The 15,245-nt window shown below is 47.1% G+C and overlaps 1 protein-coding gene across 1 annotated transcript; it reads left to right on the plus strand.

The window, feature by feature from the left end:
* Window positions 1–233: 233 nt before the first annotated feature.
* On the plus strand, window positions 234–13,744 carry LOC135566504 (myosin heavy chain, embryonic smooth muscle isoform-like; the record flags this gene model as incomplete). Its single annotated transcript, XM_065014200.1, has 4 exons — window positions 234–338; window positions 11,537–11,745; window positions 13,299–13,416; window positions 13,572–13,744. Coding segments are annotated over exons 1-4 (605 nt in total), but the record flags the coding sequence as incomplete, so codon positions are not given.
* Between the last annotated feature and the right edge of the window lie 1,501 nt (window positions 13,745–15,245).

Consider the following 15,245-nt stretch of genomic DNA (forward strand, 5'->3'; position numbering starts at 1 on the left):
AAACCTATTCCCTTAACCCAGAGCATAGGCCTTAAAACTAGCGTAACCCTTAACCCAAACTTAACACTTAAACCTTTAGCCTTACCTTTATCATTAGTTTCTCCATTCAATTCAGTGCAGACTATTGACATTTTACCCACTGTAAGTCTCTGCTCATCTGCTCCTCCTCCTCTTCCTCTCCTCCTCCTCCTCTCTCTCCCTCCTCTCTCCTCTTCTCAGGTCTATGATGTCCGATGAGGCGTCGTCTGGAGGCTAAGATCAGCCAGCTAGAGGAAGAGCTGGAGGAGGAGCAGGCAACATGGAGAACCCACGACCACCTCCGGAAGACACAGCAACAGGTAGAGAGGAGGTACAGCACTGGGTAGTGTGTAGGTGGGAGGAGTGTAGCTGAGTAGGTTTGACGGGAGGAGTATGCACTAGGTAGTGTGAAGGGGAGGAGCAGACCAAAGACACTCCAGTGACTTCCCTACCTCTTCCCTTTACTGTCTCCATACCTCTTCCCTTGACTGTCTCTATCTTCGTTCTGTCTATCCCTTTTGATTGTCTCCTTTACTGTCTCCTTTCCCCTTTACTGTCTCCCTACCTCTTTTCTTTATTGATCGAGCTTTATAATCTCATACTATCTTCATTTACTGTCTCCTACCGGCTTTTCCTTTACATTTGTCTCCCTACCTCTTCCATTTACTGTCTCCTACCTCTTCCATTTACTGTCTCCTATCTTCCCTTTGTCTCTGTCTTCCTTTCATCTCCATGCCTCTTCATTGCCATTGTCTCCTACCTCTTTCATTTATAATGTCTATCTTTACCATCTCCCTACCACTTGATTGTCTCCATACCTCTTTCCATCTCTACCTGTCTCCCACTGTCTTCCTTCGCTACTGTCTATCTTCCTTTACTGTCTCTTCCTTTAATTGTCTCCTACCTCTTCCCTTTTATTGTCTCCCTACCTCTTCCCTTTACTGTCTCCATACCTCTTCCTTTACTGTCTCCTATCTTCTTGATTGTCCCCTACTCTTTCCTTTATTTGTCTCCCTATCTTCCTTTTAATTGTCTCCGATTCTTCCCTTTACTGTCTCCCTACCTCTTCCTTTACTGTCTCCACTCTTCCTTTACTGTCTCCCCTACCTCTTCCCTTTACTGTCTCCCTACCTCTTCCCTTTACTGTCTCCCTACCTCTTCCCTTTACTGTCTCCCTACCTCTTCCCTTTACTGTCTCCCTACCTCTTCCCTTTACTGTCTCCCTACCTCTTCCCTTTACTGTCTCCCTACCTCTTCCCTTTACTGTCTCCCTACCTCTTCCCTTTACTGTCTCCATACCTCTTCCCTTTACTGTCTCCCTACCTCTTCCCTTTACTGTCTCCTACCTCTTCCCTTTACTGTCTCCTATCTCTTTACTGTCTCCCTACCTCTTCCCTTACTGTCTCCCTACCTCTTCCTCTTACTGTCTCCCTACCTCTTCCCTTTACTGTCTCCCTACCTCTTCCCTTTACTGTCTCCCTACCTCTTCCCTTTACTGTCTCCCTACCTCTTCCCTTTACTGTCTCCCTACCTCTTCCCTTTACTGTACTCCTCTTACTTATCTCTCCCTACCTCTTCCTTTACCGTCTCCTACCTCTTCCCTTTACTGATCTACTATCTTTCATCCTTCTGCCTGATGTCTCCTACCTCTTTTCCGTTTACTGATCCATGCCTCTATGCTGCTCCATCTTCCTTTACTGTCTCCCTACCTCTTCTAGCTGCTGATATCATGCCTCTTCCCTTTGCTAATCTCCCTACCTCTTCCATTTACTGTCTCCCTACCTCTTCCTTTACCTTTCTCCTTTACTGTCTCTATCTTCCTTCTGTCTCCTACCTCTTCCTTTACTCGTCTCATACCTCTTCCCTGTTACAATCTCCATGCCTCTTCCATTTTACTGTCTCCTATCCTCTTCCGTTACTGTCTCCATACCTCTTCCTTTACAGTCTCCTATATCTTCCTTTACTGTCTCCCTATCTTCCTTTATGATGTCTCCTACCTCTTCCCTTTACTGTCTCCCTACCTCTTTCCTTTGCTGTCTCTATCTTCCCCTGCTGTCTCTTCTCATGCTGTCTCCTACCTCTTCCCCTTACTGTCTCCCTACCTCTTCCTTTGTCTTCCTCTTCACTTTACTACTTATTCCCTTTACTGCATCCCCTATATTCCATTTACTGTCTCCCTACCTCTTCCATATTATCCTCTCATACCTCTTCCACTGTACTGTCTCCCTACCTCTTCCCTTTATCTCCCTACCTCTTCCCTTCTGTCTCCCTACCTCTTCTCTTTACTGTCTCCTACCTCTTACCTTCACACCATCTCCCTACTTCTTCCCTTTACTGTCTCCTACCTCTTCCCTGTACCAATACCATACCTCTTCCCTGTATCTCTACCTCTTCCCCTTCTTTATCTCCCTATCTTCTCTTGTCTCCCTACCTCTTGCTTCTGTCTAAACTTACCTTCTGTCTCTACCTCTTTACTTTACCAATACTCCTACCTCTTCCTTTACTGTCTCATACACTCTTCCAACATGCTGTCTCTTCCTCTTCCTTTACTGTCTCCTACCTCTTCCTTTACTAATGTCCTACCTCTTCCCTTTACTGTCTACCTCTTCCATTTACTGTCTCTACCTCTTGCTTCTTTGTCTCCTACCTCTTCCATTTACTGTCTCCCTACCTCTACCCTTCCTTACTGTCTCCCTACTCTTCCTTTACTGTCTCCCTACCTCTTCCTTCTTGTCTCTCCTACCTCTTCCCTTTGCTGTCTCCCTACCTCTTCCCTTTACTGTCTCCCTACCTCTTCCCCTGCTGTCTCCATACCTCTTCCCTTTATCCTGTCTCCCTACCTCTTCCCTTCCTGTCTCCTACCTCTTCCGTTTGCTTCCTTTACTGATGTCTCCCTACCTCTTCCCTTTACTGTCTCCCTACATCTTCCTTCTGTCTCTCCTATTTCCCTCTTCCCCTACTGTCTCATACCTCTTCCCTTTACTGTCTCCCTACCTCTTCCCTTTACTGTCTCCTACCTCTTCCCTTTTACTGTCTCCCCTACCTCTTCCATTTACTGTCTCCATACCTCTTCCTTTACTGTTCCATACCTCTTCCCTTTACTGTCTGCCTCCTACCTCTTCCTTTACTGTCTCCTCTTCCACTTTACTGTCTCCTACCTCTTCCCTTTACTGTCTCCCTACCTCTTCCTTTACTGTCTCATCTCCTACCTCTTCCTCTCCCTACCTCTTGTCTCCCTACCTCTTCCTTTACTGTCTCCCTACCTCTTCCCTTTACTGTCTCCTACCTCTTCCCTTTACTGTCTCCCTACCTCTTTCCCTTTACTGTCTCCCCTACCTCTTCCCTTTACTGTCTCCCTACCTCTTCCATTTACTGTCTCCCTACCTCTTCCCTTTACTGTCTCCTACCGCTTACCTTTGCTGTCTCCCCTACCTCTTCCCTTACTGTCTCCCTACCTCTTCCCTTTACTGTCTCCATACCTCTTCCCTTTACTGTCTCCCTACCTCTTCCATTTACTGTCTCCCTACCTCTTACCTTTACTGTCTCCCTACCTCTTCCCTTGCTGTCTCCCTACCTCTTACCTTTACTGTCTCCACCTTTACTGTCTCTTCCCTTACTGTCTCCCTACCTCTTCCCTTACTGTCTCCCTACCTCTTCCCTTTACTGTCTCCTACTTCTCTTCCCTTCTTGTCTCTTCTTCATTTACTGTCTCCCTACCTCTTCCCTTTACTGTCTCCCTACCTCTTTCCTTTACTGTCTCCTACCCTCTTCCCTGTACTGTCTCCCTACCTCTTCCCTTTACTGTCTCCCCTACCTCTTCCTTTACTGTCTCCCTACCTCTTCCCCTACTGTCTCCCTACCTCTTCCCTTTTACTGTCTCCTACCTCTTCCTTTACTGTCTCCTACATCTTCCCTTTACTGTCTCCTACCTCTTCCTTTACTGTCTCCCTACATCTTCCCTTTACTGTCTCCTACCTCTTCCCCTACTGTCTCATGCCTCTTCCCTTCTGTCTCCTACCTCTTCCTTACTGTCTCCTACCTCTTCCTTTTACTGTCTTATTCCCTATGCCTCTTCCCTTTACTGTCTGTCTCCCTCCCTCTTCCATTTACTGTCTCCCTACATCTTCCTTTACTGTCTCCCTACCTCTTCCTTTGCTGTCTCCTTCTCCCTTTACTGTCTCCATACCCTCTTCCCTTTACTGTCTCCCAACCTCTTCCATTTACTGTCTCCTACCTCTTCCCTTTCCCTTTACTGTCTCCTACTCTTCCCTTTCCTTTACTGTCTCCCATGCCTCTTCCCTTTACTGTCTCCCTACCTCTTCCCTTTACTGTCTCACCTCTTCCTTTACTGCTGTGCTTCCTACCTCTTCCCTCTTTACTGTCTCCATACCTCTTCCTTTACTGTCTCCTACCTCTTTCCTTTACTGTCTCCCTACCTCTTCCCTTTACTGTCTTCCCTTTACTGTCTCCCCCTACCTCTTCCATTTACTGTCTCCCTACCTCTTACCTTCTGTCTCCCACTCTTCCTTTACTGTCTCCCTACCTCTTCCAGCTCTTCTCCTACCTCTTCCTTTACTGTCTCCCTACCTCTTCCCTTTACTGTCTCCATACCTCTTCCATTTACTGTCTCCCTACCTCTTCCCTTTATCTGTCTCTTCTCTATCTCCTATCTTACCTTTACTGTCTCCCTACCTCTTCCCTTTCTGTCTCCCTACCTCTTCCATTTACTGTCTCTTACCTCTTTTCCCTTTACTGTCTCCTATCTTCCCTTTACTGTCTCCCTACCTCTTCCATTTACTGTCTCCTACCTCTTCCAATTTACTGTCTCCTACCTCTTACCTTCCTTTCCCTTTTACTGTCTCCCATACCTCTTCCTTTACTGTCTCCTCTCTTCCCTTTACTGTCTCCTACCTCTTCCTTTACTGTCTCCCTACATCTTCCCTTTACTGTCTCCCTACCTCTTCCCTTTACTGTCTCCCTACCTCTTCCCTTTACTGTCTCCCTATATCTTCCTTTACATCTCTCCTTTGTCTGCCTCTTCCACACTTTACTGTCCTCCCTACCTCTACCTTCTTCCCCCTACTGTCTCCATACCTCTTCCCTTTACTGTCTCCCTACCTCTTCCCTTTACTGTCTCCATACCTCTTCCTTTACTACTTATTCCTTTACTGTCTCCCTACCTCTTCCCCCAGCCCCACCTTTACTGTCTCTACCTCTTCCCTTTACTGTCTCCCTACCTCTTCCCTTACTGTCTCCCTACCTCTTCCCTTTACTGTCTCCCCCTACCTCTTCCCTTTACTGTCTCCTACCTCTTCCCCCTACTGTCTCCTACCTCTTCCTTTACTGTCTCCTACCTCTTCCTTTACTGTCTCCCTACCTCTTCCCTTTACTGTCTTACCTCTTCCTTTACTGTCTCCTACCTCTTCCCTTTACTGTCTCCTACCTCTTCCCTTTACTGTCTCCCTACCTCTTCCTGTACTGTCCCTTTACTGTCTCCTACCTCTTCCCTTTACTGTCTCCTACCTCTTCCCTTTACTGTCTCCTACCTCTTCCTTTACTGTCTCCTACCTCTTCCTTTACTGTCTCCTACCTCTTCCCTTTACTGTCTCCCTACCTCTTCCCTTTACTGTCTCCTACCTCTTCCCTTTACTGTCTCCCTACCTCTTCCCTTTACTGTCTCCCTACCTCTTCCATTTACTGTCTCCCTACATCTTCCCTCTTTACTGTCTCCCTACCTCTTCCCTTTACTGTCTCCCTACCTCTTCCTCTTTACTGTCTCCCAACCTCTTCCTTTACTGTCTCCTACCTCTTCCCTTTACTGTCTCCATACCTCTTCCCTTTACTGTCTCCTACCTCTTCCCTTTACTGTCTCCCTACATCTTCCCTTTGCATCTACTGTCCTCCTACCTCTTCCCTTTATCTGTCTCCATACCTCTTCCCTTTACTGTCTCCCATACCTCTTCCCTTTACTGTCTCCCTACCTCTTCCCCTTTACTTTCTCCCCTACCTCTTCCCTTTACTGTCTCCCTACCTCTTCCTTTACTGTCTCCCTACCTCTTCCCTTTACTGTCTCCCTACCTCTTCCTTTACTGTCTCCCTACTCCTTCCTCTTTACTGTCTCCCCCTACCTCTTCCCTTTACTGTCTCCCTACCTCTTCCTTTACTGTCTCCTCACTCCTTCCCTTTACTGTATTTCCCTTCACTGTCTCCTACCTCTTTTACTGTCTCCTCACCTCTTCCTTTACTGTCTCCTACCTCTTCCTTTACTGTCTCCTACCTCTTCCTTACTGTCTCCTCTACATTTGTCTTCCCTTTGCTGTCTCCTACCTTTTTACTGTCTCCATCTCCTCTTCCTTTACTGTCTCCTACCTCTTCCCTCTTCCCTTTACTGTCTCCCTACCTCTTCCCTTTACTGTCTCCCTACCTCTTCCCTTTACTGTCTCCTACCTCTTCCATTTACTGTCTCCTACCTCTTCCCTTTACTGTCTCCCTACCTCTTCCCTTCTGTCTCCTACCTCTTCCCTTTACTGTCTCCCTCTCTTCCTTTACTGTCTCTTTCCCTTTAATGTCTCCCTACCTCTTCCCTTTACTGTCTCCTCGCTGTCTCCTTCCCTTTCTGTCTCCCTACCTCTTCTCCCTGTCTCTGTCTCTTCCCTTCCTACTGTCTCCATACCTCTTCCCTTTACTGTCTCCCTACCTCTTCCCTTACTGTCTCCCTACCTCTTCCTTCGTGTCTACCTCTACCTTATTCCCTCTTACTGTCTCCCTACTTCTTCCCTTCTGTCTCCTACTTTAATCTCTTCCCTTCCATTTGCTGTCTCCATACCTCTTCCCTGTACTGTCTCCTTCCTCTTCCCTTTACTGTCTCCTACCTCTTCCATTTACTGTCTCCTACCTCTTCCCTTCACTGTCTCCCTCCCTTCACTGTCTCCCTATTCCCCTCTTACCTCTTCCCTTTACTGTCTCCTACCTCTTCCTTTACTGTCTCCCTACTGTCTCTTCCCTTTACTGTCTCCTACCTCTTCCTTTACTGTCTCTACCTCTTCCCTACCTACCTCTTCCTTTACTGTCTCCCTACCTCTTCCCTTTACTGTCTCCCTTTACTGTCTCTCCCCTACATCTTCCTTCCCTTTACTGTCTCCCTACTCCCTATCTCTTCCTTTACTGTCTCCATACCTCTTCCCATTACTGTCTCCCTACCTCTTCCCTTTACTGTCTCCCTACCTCTTCCTTTACTGTCTCCCTACCTCTTCCCTTTACTGTCTCCTACCTCTTCCTTTTACTGTCTCCTACCTCTTCCCCTCTTCTGTCTCCCTACCTCTTTCCTTGCCTGTCTCCCTACTGTCTCCCTACCTCTTCCCTTTACTGTCTCCTACCTCTTCTGTTACTGTCTCCTACTTCTTCCTTTTTACTACTTATTCCAGTCTCCTTTACTGTCTCCCGTTACCTCTTCCCTTTACTGTATCCCTACTCCCCTACCTCTTTCCCTTCCTTTACTGTCTCCCTACTCTTCTTCCTCCTGTCCTCACCTCTTCCATATTTCCTCTACTCTTCCTTTGCTGTCTCCCTACCTCTTCCTTTACTGTCTCCCTACCTAATCTCATACCTCTTTACTGTCTCCCTTACCTCTTCCTTTACTGTCTCCCTACCTCTTCCCTTTACTGTCTCCACCTCTTCCCTTATTTCCTTTGTCTCTTCCCCTACCTCTTCCATTTACTGTCTCCCTACCTCTTCCTTTACTGTCTCCCTCCCTCTTCCTTTAATTGTCTCCCTACCTCTTCCTTTACTACTTATTCCTTTACTGTCTCCTACCTCTTCCTTTACTGTCTCCTCACTCTTCCCTTTACTGTCTCCATACCTCTTCCCTTTACTGTCTCCCTACTCTCTTCCTTTACTGTCTCCCTACCTCTTCCCTTTACTGTCTCTCTCTTCCTCTTTACTGTCTCCCTACCTCTTCCCTTTACTTGTCTCCCTACCTCTTCCCTTTACTGTCTCCTACCTCTTCCCTTTACTGTCCTCCCTACCGCTACCTTCCTTTGCTGTCTCCCCTACTTCTTCCTTCTGTCTCCCTTTACTGTCTCTCCTACCTCTTCCCTTTACTGTCTCCCTACCTCTTCCATTTACTGTCTCCTACCTCTTCCATTTACTGTACTGCTATCTCCATACCCTACCTCTTCCCTTTACTGTCTCCCTACCTCTTCCCTGTCTCTACCTCTTACCTTTATTGTCTCTATCTTCCGTTACTTGTCTTCCCCTTTACTGTCTCCCTACCTCTTCCCTTTACTGTCTCCATACCTCTTTCCTTTACTGTCTCCTACCTCTTCCATTTACTGTCTCTATCCTTACTCATCTTCCGTTTATCGTCTCCTACCTCTTACCTTTACTGTCTCCTACCTCTTCCCTTTACTGTCTTATTCCCTTTACTGTCTCTCCTACCTCTTCCCTTTACTGTCTCCTACCTCTTCCTTTACTGTCTCCTACCTCTTCCCTTTACTGTCTCCCTACCTCTTCCTTTACTGTCTCCCCTACCTCTTCCTTTACTGTCTCCCTACCTCTTCCCTTACTGTCTCCCTACCTCTTACCTTTTACTGTCTCCTACCTCTTCCTTTTACTGTCTCCTACCTCTTCCCTTTACTGTCTCATCTACCTTCTTCCCTTTACTGTCTCTACCTCTTCCCTGTACTGTTCCATACCTCTTCTCTTTACTGTCTCCTACCTCTTCCCTTTACTGTCTTTCCTTTACTGTCTCCCTACCTACCTCTTCTCCTTTTACTGTCTCCCTTACTGTCTCCTTCCCTTTACTGTCTCCATACCTCTTCCCTTTACTGTCTCCTACCTCTTCCTTTACTGTCTCCTACCTCTTCCATTTACTGTCTCCCTACCTCTTCCTTTACTGTCTCCCTACCTCTTCCCTTTACTGTCTCCATACCTCTTCCCTTTTACTGTCTCCTACCTCTTCCCTTTACTGTCTCCCTACCTCACTTCCCTTTACTGTCTCCTACCTCTTTCCTTTACTGTCTCTCCATACCTCTTTTACCAGCTATTTCCCATCTCCCTACCTCTTCCTTTACTGTCTCCCTACCTCTTCCCTTTACTGTCTCCCTACCTCTTCCCTTTACTGTCTCCATACCTCTTTTCTTCTCTTTACTGTCTCCTACCTCTTCCCTTTACTGTCTCCATACCTCTTCCCTTTACTGTCTCATCTCTTCCCTGTACTGTCTCCCTACCTCTTCCCTTTACTGTCTCCCTACCTCTTCTCCTGTCTGTTTACTCTTCCTGTCTTCTCTTCTGTCTGTCTCCTACCTCTTCCTTTACTGTCTCCCTACCTCTTCCCTTTACTCTCTCCCTACCTCTTCCCTTACTGTCTCCTACCTCTTCCTGTACTGTCTCTCCCTACCTCTTCCCTTTACTGTCTCCCCTTCCTTCTCCTTCTCTTTACTGTCTCCCTACCTCTTCCTTTTACTGTCTCCTACCTCTTCCATTTACTGTCTCCCTACACTCTTCCTTTACTGTCTCCCTACCTCTTCCCCTTTACTGTCTCCATACCTCTTCCCTTTACTGTCTCCCTACCTCTTCCTTTACTGTCTCCTACCTCTTCCCTTTACTGTCTCCCTACCTCTTCCCTTTACTGTCTCCCTACCTCTTCCATTTACTGTCTCCATACCTCTTCCCTACTGTCTCCTCCTACCTCTTCCCTTTACTGTCTCCCTACCTCTTCCCTTTACTGTCTCCCTACCTCTTCCCTTTACTGTCTCCCTACCTCTTCCCTTTACTGTCTCCTCCCTACCTCTTCTTCCTTACTGTCTCCTACCTCTTCCCTTTACTGTCTCCCTACCTCTTCCTTTACATCTCCTCTACCTCTTCCCTTTCAATCTCCTTTACTGTCTCCCTACCTCTTCCCTTTACTGTCTCCCTACCTCTTCCATTGTCTGTCTCCATACCTCTTCCCTTTACTGCCTCCATACTCTTCCCTTTACTGTCTCCCTACCTCTTTTACTGTCTCCTACCTCTTCCCTTTACTGTCTCCCTACCTCTTCCCTTTCTGTCTCCCTACCTCTTCCCTTTACTGTCTCCTCTTCCTTGCAGAACCTGTACTGTCTCTCATTTACTGTCTCCCTTCTGTCTCCCCTACCTCTTCCCTTTACTGTCTCCCTACCTCTTCTCTTTACTGTCTCCATACCTCTTCCCCTTTACTGTCTCCCCTACCTCTTCCCTTTACTGTCTCCTACCTCTTCCTTTACTGTCTCCCTACCTCTTCCCTTTACTGTCTCCCTACATCTTCCCTTACTGTCTCCCTACCTCTTCCCTTTTACTGTCTCCCCCTACCTCTTTCCCTTACTGTCTCCATACATCTTCCCTTTACTGTCTCCCTACCTCTTCCCTTACTGTCTCCATACCTCTTCCCTTTACTGTCTCCCTCCCTCTTCCCTTTACTGTCTCCTACCTTCCCCCTTTACTGTCTCCCTACCTCTTCCCTTTACTGTCTCCATACCTCTTCCCTTTACTGTCTCCCCCTCTTCCTTCCATGCCTCTTTTACTGTCTCCATACTTCTTCCCTTTACTGTCTCCCTACCTCTTCCCTTTACTGTCTCCCTACCTCTTCCTTTACTGTCTCCATACCTCTTCCCTTTACTGTCTCCTACCTCTTCCCTTTACTGTCTCCCTACCTCTTTCCCTTTACTGTCTCCCTACCTCTTCCTTTACTGTCTCCATACCTCTTCCCTTACTGTCTCCTACCTCTTCCTTCTTCCATTTACTGTCTCCCTACCTCTTCCCTTTACTGTCTCCATTTTACTACCTCTTCCCTTTACTGTCTCCCTACTCTTCCTTTACTGTCTCCCTACCTCTTCCTTTACTGTCTCCATACCTCTTCCCCTTACTGTCTCCTACCTCTTCCCTTTACTGTCTCCATACCTTCCTTACTGTCTCCATACCTCTTCCCTTTACTGTCTCCTACCTCTTCCCTTTACTGTCTCCTACCTCTTCCCTTTACTGTCTCCCTACCTCTTCCTTTACTGTCTCCCATACCTCTTCCCTTTACTGTCTCCTACCTCTTCCCTTTACTGTCTCCCTACCTCTTACCTTTACTGTCTCCCTACCTCTTCTTTTTACTGTCTCTACCTCTTCCCTTTACTGTCTCCCTACCTCTTCCCTTTACTGTCTCCCAAGCACCTCTACCTCTTCCATTTACTGTCTCCTACCTCTTCCCTTTACTGTCTCCCTACCTCTTCCCTTTACTGTCTCCCCTCTTCCCTTCCCTTTACTGTCTCCTACCTCTTCCATTTACTGTCTCCCTACCTCTTCCCTTTACTGTCTCCATACTCTCTTCCCTTTACTGTCTCCCTACCTCTTCCCTTTACTGTCTCTTCTTCTTTCAATCTCCTACCTCTTCCTTTACTGTCTCCCTACCTCGACAAGAGGGCATCTCCCTATCTCTTCCCCCTGGTCTTAACCTCTTCCTCCCATGACCCCCTCTCTAAAGTGATGATGTGTGCGTCTCTCTATCCCTTCCCCCTAGGTGGACCAGTTGAGCAGTGAGCTGCAGGCTGAGCGTAGTTCCTCCCAGAGCAGTGAGGGCGCCAGACAGCAGCTCGAGAGGCAGAACAAGGATCTGAAGGTCAAGCTACAGGAGATGGAGGGTCAGGGGAGGTCAAAGTTCAAATCCTCCATCGCCGCCCTGGAGGCCAAACTACACCAGCTGGAGGAGCAGCTGGAGCTGGAGAACAGGTAAGGACAGGAGAGGGGAGGAGAGGAAGGAGAGGGCTGGAGAACAGATAAGGACAGGAGAGAGGGAGGAGAGGAAGGAGAGGGCTGGATAACAGGTAAGGACAGGAGAGGGGGAGGAGAGGAGAGGAGGAGACAGGAACAGCTCAGGCTGGAGAACAGGTTGGGGCAGGAGAGGATGATGGGAAATGTAGTTCTTACTCACATGGTCATGATGAACTACATAAAGAACTTGATCCCAATGCAAAAGGCAAGGTAGGTAAATATACACTCTCTGGACAGTTTATTAGGTACACCACCCCATTCACCAAAAATGTATCCTTCCTACAGAAGGTTGCGTGTCCGTGGCTTGCTATATAAAAGAGGCAGACAGGCATCAAGGCATTCAGTTACTGTTGGATTGAACTTTAGAATGGGTAAAACGAGGGACCTAAGCGACTTCGAGCGAGGTGGAGAGGTCAAAGGAGAACGGCAACAATCGTGCAATCCAACAGACGGGACACAAACAGACAAATAACGGCGCTGTACAACAGTGGTGTGCAGAACGGCATCTCACGAATGCACATCTCATCGATCTCTGTCACGGATGGGCTGTTGCAGCAGACGACCGCACCGGGTTCCCCTCCCATCTGCTACAAACAGGTGGACACGTGATCCACTACAATTGAGAAGTGGGAAAACATCGCCTGGAAAATGACAGCGAGTTCAGTTTACTTGAGTGGCCAGATCAGTCCCCAGACCAGTCCCCAGACCAGTCCCCAGATCAGTGCACCAGATGGGTGTACCTAATAAACTGGACCTGGTACTAGATGGGTGTACCTAATAAACTGGACCTAGTACTAGATGGGTGTACCTAATAAACTGGACCTGGTACTAGATGGGTGTACCTAATAAACTGGACCTGGTACTAGATGGGTGTACCTAATAAACTGGACCTGGTACTAGATGGTGTACCTAATAAACTGGACCTAGTACTAGATGGGTGTACCTAATAAACTGGACCTGGTACTAGATGGGTGTACCTAATAAACTGTCCGGGTACTAGATGGGTGTACCTAATAAACTGGACCTGGTACTAGATGGGTGTACCTAATAAACTGGACCTGGTACTAGATGGGTGTACCTAATAAACTGAAGGTGTACCTAATAAACTGATGACTGTACCTAATAAACTGGACCTAATAAACTGTCCGGGTACTAGATGGGTGTACCTAATAAACTGTCCGGTGAGTGTATAAGCCCAATAGTAATACTATAGTGATGGAATGGATAGTGCAGTCATCATTACAGTTGGATGCATTGGTACCTTTCTGGCAATTCAGATTGTTGGTAGAGGACATCAATGGGACTCCCTGCCTAAAGAAAGGTTAATTAAAATATATATCAGCTGTAAAGTTCTGGCTTGGTGTGTGTCCAGAGAGAGACAGCTGTAAGGTTCTAGTTTGTTGTGTGTGTCCAGAGAGAGACCGCTGTAAGGTTCTAGTTTGTTGTGTGTGTCCAGAGAGAGACAGCTGTAAGGTTCTGGTTCTGGTGTGTGTGTGTGTGTGTGTGTCCAGAGAGAGACAGACCAACGCTAAAGCAACGCGTCAGAAAGAGAAGAAACTGAAGGATCTGACCATCCAGATGGAGGAAGACAGGAAACAGGCAGAGCAGTACAAGGACAGGATCAACACACACACACACACACATATATACACATATCCTTCCAATTTTAAAATGTATTTTTGAGTTTGCTTTTTGGCTTCCTTCCTTATGTATGGTGTGTGTGTGTGTGTGTGTGTGTGTGTGTGTGTGTGTGTGTGTGTGTGTGTGTGTGTGTGTGTGACTAGGTGGAGAAGGCTAACGTGCGTGTGAAGCAGCTGAAGCGTCAGCTGGAGGAGGCGGAGGAGGAGTCTCAACGGGTTGCCGCGGGACGCAGGAAGTTACAGAGAGAACTGGACGAGGCCTCCGAGGCCAACGACGCCCTCAGTAGGGAGGTGTCGACCCTAAAGGGCAAACTCAGGTACACACAGGTTATTCCGCCTGGCTAAATACAACACTATGCAGACATCACACTGAAGTCCACCTCGAGATGATGTTTTTACACCTGGTAGGTGCTGTGGAGTTGTTTTACAGGGTTACAGCCTATAGTAGAAAGGCAGCCTCGTTCAGTTTGAAGTGATTTGTGTTAGCGGTGTTGTTAGCTAGCTCCTCTGAACAACAGTGTCCTGATGAGAGAGCACATGTTCTATGCCAGGTGAAATCTCGCCTCATTAGCTCGTTGTTATGGATGTATACAAATAAAAGCCACTAGAAAAACAGCTAAAAACAAATGCAGCTACTGTTGCAGTTGATCTGGCTGCACAGTTGGAGGTGACTGTAACATGCTGACTAGACCGGGCGCGCACGTGCCCTATCGTGTGCATGTTTTTTTTGTTTTGTCTATCCACACCAGACGTGACCAGGACACGCAGGTTGAAATATCAAAACACACTCTGAACCAACTACATTCATTTGGAGACAGGTCGAAACGCATGAAACATTAATGGCAATTTAGCTAGCTAGCTTGCTGTTGCTAGCTAATTTGTCCTGGGATATAAACATTGGGTTGTTATTTTACCTGAAATGCACAAGGTCCTCTACTCTGACTATTAATCCACAGATAAAAGGGTAAACCGAGTTTGTTTGTAGACAGAATCTCTCCTCCTTCCGTCTTCTTCTGGACTTTATATGGTGGTTGGCAACCAACTTTAAGGTGCATTACCACCACCAACTGGACTGGAGTGTGGATCTCAGGTTCATCTTTCAATCACCCACGTTGGCGCTACGCAGACGCTAGTTGACACTACACAGACGCTAGTTGACGCTATGCAGACGCTAGTTGACACCAAGCAGACGCTAGCTGACGCTACGCAGACGCTAGTTGGCGCTACGCAGACGCTAGTTGATGTTACGCAGACGCTAGTTGATGCTACGCAGACGCTACTTGGCGCTACGCAGACGCTAGTTGATGCTACGCAGACGCTAGTTGATGCTACGCAGACGCTAGTTGACGCTCGCAAGCAGTTTGGATTAAATGATTGAATAACATGTATGTGTACATTTATTTTGCAACGCTCGTGGCACATGACGCAAGCGGTGGGGTCAACGTGTAAGTTAGCAGCAGTTAGCTAGCTAGCAAGGGATAAGAATGTTGTCAGTTAAATACAACACACTATACCTGACCTGTATATAGTAGACAATATAACACTACACCTGGCCTGTATATAGTAGACAATATAACACACTACACCTGACCTGTATTGTAACATATGACCGTAATGACAATATAACAGAGTAACCACTACACCTGACCTGTATATAGTAGACAAATATAACACACTACACCTGACCTGTATATAGTAGACAATATAACCTACACCTGGCCTGTATATAGTAGACAATATAACACACTACACCTGACCTGTATATAGTAGACAATATAACACACTACACCTGGCCTGTATATAGTAGACAATATAACA

The sequence above is a fragment of the Oncorhynchus nerka genome, unplaced genomic scaffold (assembly GCF_034236695.1).
Source record: "Oncorhynchus nerka isolate Pitt River unplaced genomic scaffold, Oner_Uvic_2.0 unplaced_scaffold_4640, whole genome shotgun sequence".
In the NCBI taxonomy this organism is placed as follows: domain Eukaryota; kingdom Metazoa; phylum Chordata; class Actinopteri; order Salmoniformes; family Salmonidae; genus Oncorhynchus; species Oncorhynchus nerka.